Source organism: Rhinolophus hipposideros (assembly GCF_964194185.1).
Source record: "Rhinolophus hipposideros genome assembly, chromosome: 17".
In the NCBI taxonomy this organism is placed as follows: Eukaryota; Metazoa; Chordata; class Mammalia; order Chiroptera; family Rhinolophidae; genus Rhinolophus; species Rhinolophus hipposideros.
In genome coordinates this window covers 5,892,834-5,902,718 of record NC_138063.1, presented here as the reverse complement: position 1 = coordinate 5,902,718, position 9,885 = coordinate 5,892,834, and the positions used below count along the sequence as shown (strand labels likewise).

The following is a 9,885-nucleotide window of genomic DNA, read 5'->3' as shown; positions in this document are numbered from 1 at the left end:
CCCTGGGAACTTCAGGCGAATACAGTGAAGGCCAGCCCGTAGTCTGTATGAGCCACAGACAGCTCGGTGGTGGGGGGCGGTGGGGAGTCCTGGGCACAGTCCACCACAGGCAGCCGCTTCTCACTCCAAAAACACCCCCAGGCGGTCATCACCCTTCGTTCCCCCGTGAGAAGCAGTGTTAGGAAGAGACACTGTTGAGACTGCAGTGCCTCGGCCTGGGCGTGTGACGTGACAGGGAACAGAAGGGCATGGTGGGCATCAGTGAGCTCTACCTGTGATCCAGTGGTATCGCACCATTCTCCTTCCACCCTGGGAGTGGATTCTGCAGGAGGGATCAGCAATCCTGATAGTTCAGCAATTTGGTTAGTACTGGCCCCTGTGGGTTTTTTTTTTGTTGTTGTTGTTTGTTTTTAGAGTGACTTGAATAAGGATAAGTTTTTTTTTTAATTCATTAAATATTTAATTTATTTATTCACAAATATGAAACAATCCTGACAAAATATTGAAAGTTTAATTAACTAAACTGTTATTTTATACAATAAGATATATTTTCCATTTTCCCCTGTGTGTTCAACAATTTCAAATCTTTAAATCATACAGGCAAATGCTATACATGTTGGATTAGACTCTGTACACTTAGTTTCCCTACCTGGATCAAAACTCACAATCACTGTGCAGGCGCTATGGCAGGCTCACCTTGCAGACGGAGCTGTGGGTGATCAGCGTGGAGAAGACATGGGCATGGAAGATTTACAGGGATGCAATCAGACGTCATTCCCTACTGCAATGGTACCAGTAGAAAAGCCTTCTCCCCAGTTCTCATGAAGTCAAACTATGAAAATTGCCTTTCGGCCTCTCCCACTGCCGCCTCTTCTAGTTCTGTGCACAGCAATGTCACATTTCTGTGAACTGAAGTCAGGCTCCTTCAATGTCTGCTACTGCCAAATGTGGGCACTAAGAAACAGGAGCTGGGAGGAAGCTTGCAGGTTATACGTTGATTTGTGCTTTCCACACAGCATCGCTGATGCAACCTGGCTTCTGTTTTTTCCACACTGCTGGAGTTGCAGCTTACACAATTTTCAGAATTTACAGTTCAGGTATCAAAAAGCTGGTACCTAAAAAAATAAAATAAAATAAGTTCATCCAAAAAAAAAAAAAAAGCTGGTACCTATACTCTATCTCCCAAAAAGAATGTCCTGAGGAAGATTCCTAGTAAGCAGTGGATCTTGAAAGTTTAGATTAGTATCTTTGTTTCATGTCGGTGCTGGTTATATTTTCAAATCATATCTAAAATATTTTTTTCTCTTTCTCTACTGTATTAAAAATATTCTAAGAATTTTAATGCATTTTTAAGCAGTGCTTTTTGGCTTTTGTTCTTTATGTTTATAACTTAACAAAAACCTATTCTCAAAAAAGAAGTATTTATGGATGTGCATATTTGGACAAAGTCAATATAATTTTTTAGCCTAACATTCATTGATTCATTCATTCATTCATTCAAAATAATATAAATTGAGCACCTGCTTTGTGCAAGGCATTGTGGGAGGCAGTTACAAGTTGAATCAGAAGTCACGTCAAGCAGATGGTGGGAACAATGACTATATGCAAATCAGTGTAATAAAAGGGGGAAAGGACTGATATAAAAGCTTAAAAAAAACTAAGCTAAACTGAACTGAACTGGTGTGAAAACTCAAAGACTAAAGAATTTCCTCCCAGCTGGGGAATCTGACACAGCTTCATGGGAAAGGTGACATTTGATCTTGGCCTTTTAAAACAGGCAGAAAGGAAATGTGAAGGTGGGTGGGGGCACACTGGTGGAGGAAAGTTAGAGAATTAAGTCACAGAGGTAGAAGAAAGGGCATGGATTAGCAAGCTAGAGGATGTGAAGAAGGTAGGTGAGTCGAGAATGACATCTGAGCAAGTACATATATACCCTGGCAACCTTTGTTCCTAATAATCAAGCCCAGCAAGAATGAGCCACAAAAACAAACCAGAAGTTCAAGGTTTCAAGACGTCTTACAAGCTCAGAGTGTAATAGAACCTCTCTTGATTGGCCACCCCTTTAATGAATTTGCTAAGATTGAACAATTCTCTCCATTCTCCCAATAAACACACTGGCTGATGCCAGACATGTGAACTCGGGGGCTGGCGGAGGCGAGTTTCATGCTGACCGAGATCTGGGTGGACTTTTTCCTAAACCGTTGGTACCACTCAGGCTGGAATTACAGAATTTGGTTAAATACTGACGAAAAGTAATTCTGTAAGAACTAAGCTGGCCTCTTTGCAAAGAACTGGTAACAAAGGAGTCACAAATTGTTGTTGAATTTGGTGCAGTGAGTTAACTATAAAGTCAGAAACAGTAGAAATCTGAGGAACCCCTGGATAAAATAGCAAAAAAGAAAAGTGGGAAGAGGTTGGAGTTTTGATTGCTTCATAACTGTCTTAGTTTTTGCTCCACTTCTAGAAACTGAAACTGGAAGTTGTCCAGATACATTAGGTGTGATTTATGCCAAAAAAAAAACCACTGTGAACACCACAGGAAATATATTCAGAAAAGGCACCAGACCTTAAACAAGAGATGAGATACTGAATACACATTTACATATTTGAAATAAAATGCTAAAGGCACACATATTCATTTTTCAATTCATTTTATTTTTCAATTAGCCAGGTTTTCGTTACTGTCTTTGAGAGTGCCGGGGTCTGCCTTCCCAGCCATGTTCCTCCACAATACGCCAATGAGTTCTGACAGCTGAGGCTTCCATGTTGTGGGGATGAAATCCACACAAGAGTGTCCGGCTTCACATTGGAAACTCATCTTACTTCATTCTCTGACATTAATTTTTCTAGTTCTAAGTGCACCTAGAATTAATCACCAATTTTACCCCAAATTATATCATATGTTGTTCTATTAAATTAAGTGGAACGTGGGCCCCTGGGGCAGAGATGCGTGGTTCCCTGATGGAGCGCCCATCCCTTTTCGACCAGCCTGCACTACTGGATGTGGCAGGGAGCCCAGGTAAGGCCTACAATCCTTGGAGTGACCACACGACTGTGTTCTGTCCAAGAAGACACGAGGGCAGGTTATTGGACCAGTGTTTCGGGGAAGGCTCCTTAAAAGGGCAACAGAGCCGGGTAAATCCTCTTCTGTCCTTTTCCTTCCGCCATCCACAAGGTATGTAACTGAAGGAATCATCAATGATTCCAATGAAGGTACATCGATGATGGCAGAGCAGAAAGATGGGTGCTTGAGTCCCTGAGGACATCGTCAGCTAAGGACTGCCCCCGGGGGCTTTCCTGGCTGTGGAAAAAGCAACCAAAGAGAAAAAAGAAAAAGAAATTTCTCTTTTACTGAAGCCGTTATTATTCTAGGCTTTCTACTCTGTGCAATCATGGCTTCGCCTTTACAGATATAAAAGGTAACTTTAACCAGGTGTCATACCCATAAACTGATTCTTTGCAATCCCATCTTTGTATCATCAGAAAGCGATTAAAAACAGTAGTTTTCCATTTTATAATGTCTTTTCCCATGGTAAGCCAAAGGAAGAATGTTCCAATAGCGTATCTGAAGAAATCACATTTCAGGCTTTGCCCAGAGCTGCGAGCAGTCTGCTACGAGAATGGGGACTGTCGCTGCCCAGATGAACCCAGCCACGGGCAGAGGTAAAACCGTAGGGGAAGCCTCACTGAGGAAGGAGAAATGCATGGGAAACTTACTGCCTTGGAATAGACATTAAAGCACATATTTTTCTCTTGGCTTTTATGCAAAATGAGAATTTATTGAATGTTACTTTATTGATCCTTTGTGGACCATCGTTTTGAAAGAGCAGATTTTTTTTTTTTTTCCTGAAGCCTATTTCACAAATGCAGAAGAAACAGACGAAGCACAAAGATGAACGTCGTCGGGAACATCTCACACAGGATCAGGCTGAGGATCAGTGCTCGGCTCTGGCTGCCAAGTCTCAAACTCCCCGGGTCTTGGCACAGACTCCCGCACACCCCGAGCCTCAAGCCCAGCGCACTCTCCAGTCCCAGCTGACTTCCTACTTGGGTTTTGTAAGAATTTTCCTGTGAGGAATAACTCTGAACTCAGGAAAAAGAAACTCTTAGTTCCCCTGAACTAAGTGTCCTAATCACAGGAACAAGAGCATTTTATCACCCCTTCCCCTTACGTGTGTGGAGCACACAGGTCAACAACACGTGGAGACAGGAAGATGGCTACTCCCAAGCAGAACGATTCTTTAAACTCGGGTTTTCTTTGGGTTACTAAGGTTATCATTTGTTGTCTTTTCCATCTCCACAATTCAAATGGACACAGCGCGATATTCTACCAACTGACAATCAAGACAACCTGACAAGCAGAAGAATAAAATGTACCAAGTCACCTAAGTGCATTTAGCACAGGGCGCAGGCCCTCCATGCCGACCTGCTGTGAGCCAGCAGGGACCTGAGGACAGTGGCCACACGCATCCGCCAGAAACTGACCATCCTTTCGTCACATGGGGACCTGTGTTCCGACCACACAACTCACTTCCCAACACAGCGCCCTCCCCACAGGGATAGAGGATGTCAGGACGCAAAAGATTAACATTTTAATCAAAGAGGATGAATTTTTGAGAACTTTACAGGAACAATTACTATTGATCACCTAAGGGGCAATCCACCATGTCCCAGGTAGAACTTACAAGGCAGGCATCCTTCTCCCCAGGGACAGTGGAAGACACGGTCTCCATGGCTGTGTGCGGGAGGGCAGGGCTGAGTCCAGGTCCACAGGACTCCAGAGCCCACAACCCTCACCACTCCACTACCATGTCCCGCTCCCTGCGAGGGCACCTCGTTATGGCAGGAGCAGGGGTGCTGGTCACTTCGTTCCCCATCAGCCTGGCAAATTGGAGGAACCTTATGGTTCCTCATGGGTCAAGAAGCAGATCTCGGGAAAAGAGAGACACACAAGGCGCAGCCACAAAGACTAATGACGGAAAATTATTGCAGATGATGAATATATTTCACACTACAAAGGAAAATCGGTGACCTGCAGTTAAATGGGCGAGTTCTATTTTTTACCCATTCTTTACAGAACACCAAAGAAAAGTATATCCAGTATTCATTTTCGAAAGCGATTTTAGGAAGAGTGGGGAAAGGCTTTAGCTAGGTCGCTATTCTACTTGTTTCCTCTATTTTCAACAGCAGTGGCTGCCTCCTCCCCCAAACTGCTCCAGCTGAAATCCAGCGGCCTCAGTCTGTGTACGTTCCTTGTGTGAGTGCATCCCTAGCTGAGACACCCAGGAACCCAGCCAAGCCAAGACGCCAGGAAATGGGAACTCTGCAGACCCTAAGGCATGAACTACCGTGTTTCCCCGAAAACAAGACGCAGCCGGACCATCAGCTCTGAGTCAGAGCAAAAATTAATATAAGACCCGGTCTTATTTTGCTATAATTTTACTATCTAATGTAATAATAAATATAATATTAATATATAATACTGGGTCTTAAGTTTTGCTCCAAAAGATGCATTAGAGCTGATTGCCTGGCTGGGTCTTATTTTCAGGGAAACACAGTAGGCCCCTTCCCGTTTTCTGGCTTTTCGCCTAAACTAGGGGTGTACGATAACATTCGGGAGACCCACATTCAAGTCCTGATTTTATCACCGAGTGGTTGAGTGACAGGAAGTGATTTTCATGTTCTAAGCAGTTTTCTGCAAAGTCAGGGGGATTCATCAATGGTTCTCAAACCGTGGGGTGTAAAGCTTACCTGGGAGTCTGCTAACCATTCTCCTGGACATTATGACTGTGGTCTGGTGGGCCCACGCATCTATCTGCCTTTCAACAAACATTGAGGGGGGGCTTTTCTGAGGCTGTTGGGTCCCCAGGGGAGCACCGTGGCAGCTGGGGGATGGTGGGCCAGTCACTGCAGGGCCCTCTGCTTACCGGATCCCCATGGACTAGCTGGACATGGTCTGAAGAGACACAGGTTGTAAGGACCAACATCCTCGACCTAGAGCACAACGTGCCTGAGGTTCATGTCCCTGGACACCAACAGAGGTACATGCAAGTCTCCAGAAGCCGTTACCTCTCTCCTCTTTCCAGGGGCGGTGGTCCTTCTTGGCAGCACAGGTCCCTGCTCTGACTGCTGGGTTCCAAACCCCTCTGTGGCACTATCTCAGACTGCTATGGAAAATGATAAATTACAGTTCTTCCTAATTCCAGAGACATGAGGCCACACATGCCCCGATATGTAAATCAACCAACCAATCAATGAACCATAAAGGAAATGACCATTTCCCTGAAGAAGAGACCCAAGTTTTATTTAAAAAATGGTGTGTCATCTGTAAGATCCAAACACAAAGGCAGGAATTTCAATGAGGAAAAAAGAAAAGGAGGAAGCATAGCACAGTGGTTTAAAAACATCGGGCTTATTAGCAGTGACCCTGGGTTCCAATCTCAACCTCATATTCACCAGCCACAAACATATCACCCAGCCACTCTGAGCCTCCGTTTATTCACCTCTAACATAGGGATAACAGAAGCATTTTAGAGGAAAATTGGTTAAATTATAAACATTCTCAGATTAGTGCCAGTCACATAAAAAGAGCTCTTGAAATGGAAGTTACAGAGAAATCCAGCACATTATTCACCAGTGAGGGCTTACAAGGTAATATCAAGAAAATGACATAAAATGTAAGAAACCAGGAGAAAAGGCAGAAATAATTCCTAAGATTCCTGCTCTTAGAACTGGTGAATTTTTCAGACTACAGGCATGTCTTCTGTTTCAAATTAACTTGGGCTTCCCAGAAACCTCTGAACCTCCTAATCCTATTTTTCAGATCTCTAATCAATAATTTTCAGACACTACAAATTTATCTGCTTCAATTTCAGTATTTAACATATATTTTGTCCTCATGCTTCCAGCTTAAATAACATCACCTGGCTTATCTTATTAATGACAGCAATTTGCTAACAGCACTTAATAAAAAAATATTGATTTTTTTTCTTGTTACCATAATTCAATTAGAAAACTTCTTCCTAAATGAATGTGTGTATCTGTGTGACACACAGATACACACACGTATCAGCTTTTATTTTTCATTTCTTAGACACAATTATCTCACTTTCCAAAGTGTTAGGAAACCTGCTGAAAGTGATTACTGATTGATTTGATTTTGATTTAAGTTCTGAGTTCTACACAACATGCTAGTTCAGAGGGACGTCACAGAGTACTCGGCTGATCTGCTGCTGCTGGATTTTTCAGTCTCGTTCCTATTTTGGGCTGAGCTAGAATTTGAACCCAGACCCATAAACACTATTCCTTCCTTCTTCATTACACAGCATTTCAGAAGTTGAAAGGTAAAAAGAATAAAATAGAACAGATTTACAGATTGAATGGAAGGAGTTAATCACTAGAAACTACAGAAAAAAGCTACTCACAAAATTATACACATTTACATACAAATATCCCTTCACCACTATGTATGTTCTGGACAGTGTAAAGGTTCGAAAACTAAGCACTTGTATTGACAAGAGCCAAATTTCATGGAAAAAAATTTTTAAAAAAGAATATCAGAACATGGTGTTTTATTTCAATTCCTAAAGTTTATATTTATGACACTGATAAAAGTCTGCAACGATTAGCCAATTTTCAGTTTCTAAAAATAGTTTATTAAATAACTGTTAAATAGGATTTTTACAAAGCAAGGTGCATAGAAAAGGGTAAAAATGTCTATGTTCCCAGAACTTTCTATGCCTTTTTGCATCATCTTCTAGTCACCTGCTCTGACTCGGAGAGCTGGTCCGAAATGAAGGTGCAGAGCTGGACGTCACCAGGCCACTTCTCGTCAGGAAGGAGTAAGGCACCCCCGCTTGCAGAGGCTTGGCCTGTCTTCAGGCAGCAGCTGTGCACGACGCTCGCGTCTGGACGGCTCATCTGTCTGTGGTGGGCAGCCCGGGTCCTCAGGAAGAATTCAGCTGTTGGGCGAGGCTTTCGAGACATTTCAAATAATAGGCATTCAGAGGGTTTTCTTCCGAGCTTGAAAAAGCTGAGAGAAAAATAAGAATATGGAAGAAAGAGTTTATTAAACTTAGTACTACATGTACGTGTGGAAACACATACACCAACATACATCAACAGGATTTACACGTAACTTCAAGTTCTATTTAACGTCTTGATGTACTAGCATTATAGGAATACTGTACATTGTAAAAAAATTAAGAAATCTCAAAATTTGTATTTATTTTTTATTAATGGTGTGGCCGAAGAGCATAAACAAAAATAAATGCAGCTCCATAATGGATCCCATTATCTATAATCCCAAAGGAATGCCTGCTTCTTTTATGTACCATTCCTCCTAACACATAAACGCTAACATAACTCAGTGACTCACTACCTCCAGAAGTTCATCATCACAGCTAGAAACAAAACAAAAAAGCCCACAAGACACTTATGAAAAATCGGACTATAGACCCCACATCCAGTACAGCACAGGAAAGACACAGCTCAGTGTATCAGCATTAAAAAGGTTCAGAGAATCATGTTCACTGAAAACGTGTCACTTAAAATGAAAAATGCACTTTGAGAGGAAAACCCTGCCTCATTGTGATTATGTCACTTGGGGGGATGGATTCTGGGGAGATGGGATCTATTTTTGGAAGATTGTGACTCAATCCCCGGATGTTAGACCCCAGTCTTCCGTCCAAGGTCAGTGCTATTGGGGCCGGCTCTTATCACCTGAGAACACACTTTAGCAGAGTGGTAGCCATCGGCAAAGCAAGTTTCGTACAAGAGAAAAATGACTTGGAGAAAGATGACAGACATGTTTTGAGAAACTATTATATTTTATTATATTGATGAAAAGCACAGACCAAATACCGGCTCACAGTACAATGCTTCAACAAAAAAGCTCTCGCACATCAGTGTAAACCGTCAATGTAGAAAACTGTCCTTTTGCTGTGAACTGTCCAGCAGACATTTCATTAATCCAAGAACGCACTGAACAGCTCCCAAGTTTAACTGCAATGCCTTTCATAATGACACTTACTTTTCTTTGCTAAGGAATACGCTTCATCCACTCTTCTTTTTATTGATGGGTTTTTCAAAGTCGTTTTTGCCTGGAGATAACAGAACAATCCATTCATTAGGTCTGTTTCTATGTGTTAGGGATCAGGAGACCACGTTGCTCATTCTGCCACTGCTGACTACAGTGTAAACAGGATATTAAAAGCTCTAAGGACGTCGCTAGAGAATTCAGATTAGCACGTCCTGACCGTCCATCGCCACATCCTTCCCTAACTTGATTCTCTCCTTACCGTCCCATTTTCTTTCTTCCCTCTCCTCTTACCCCTTCTCGCCCAGCCTCAATTTACTATTTTAAACTTATTACCTTATTTCATATTCAACCTCAGATTTCAGATCAAGTATATCAAACATTACCAGTCGGTCAACAAATATTTACTCAGTGACTACAAAGTGCCAAATCCTGTGCTAAGCCCTGAGGGACCCTGGGTGAAAGGGATAGCAGCAGCCTCTGTCCCCGTGTGCAGATGCCATCCAGCGGGGAGAAGGCGCTGTGCAGATGAGGGACAACTCGCTGAGGGCACCATCAGGGAGGGCTATCTATCCTAACATTGTCACTTGGCCACTGTTTAATCACTAGACACACGCGGGCACTTCTCTCAGGAGTGACATGTCTGCAATGAAAGAGAAGACCAGAGGCCTGGGAGAAAGCAGGTGCCGAGTCCCCACCTGCCTGCGGGTCCCCCAGGGAGGGTTGGGTGCTGCAGCCCAAGACCTGAGCATATGTCAGTGATGACACGTACTAGGGAAAGGCAAATCACACAATGGGATAAGATTCTGTTACTTGGTTTTCTTTCAGGATGCATTTTTCCTTGACAC

The 9,885-nt window shown here is 42.9% G+C and overlaps 1 protein-coding gene across 4 annotated transcripts in view; it reads right to left on the bottom strand.

The window, feature by feature from the left end:
• Positions 1-446: 446 nt before the first annotated feature.
• The window catches only part of RTTN (rotatin), a 132,235-nt gene continuing 122,796 nt past the window's right edge, over positions 447-9,885 (bottom strand). For 3 of the 4 annotated variants that reach the window (XM_081078984.1, XM_081078985.1, XM_081078986.1), the window contains 2 exons: positions 9,032-9,101; positions 6,281-8,032 (listed from right to left, as the gene is read on the bottom strand). In XM_081078984.1, the coding sequence (XP_080935110.1) occupies positions 7,947-8,032; positions 9,032-9,101 (156 nt within the window). In that variant the 3' untranslated portion in view covers positions 6,281-7,946. Of the gene's footprint in view, positions 1,116-6,280; positions 8,033-9,031; positions 9,102-9,885 lie in introns of those variants that run through there. The other variant, XR_013995298.1, reaches the window with a different exon arrangement.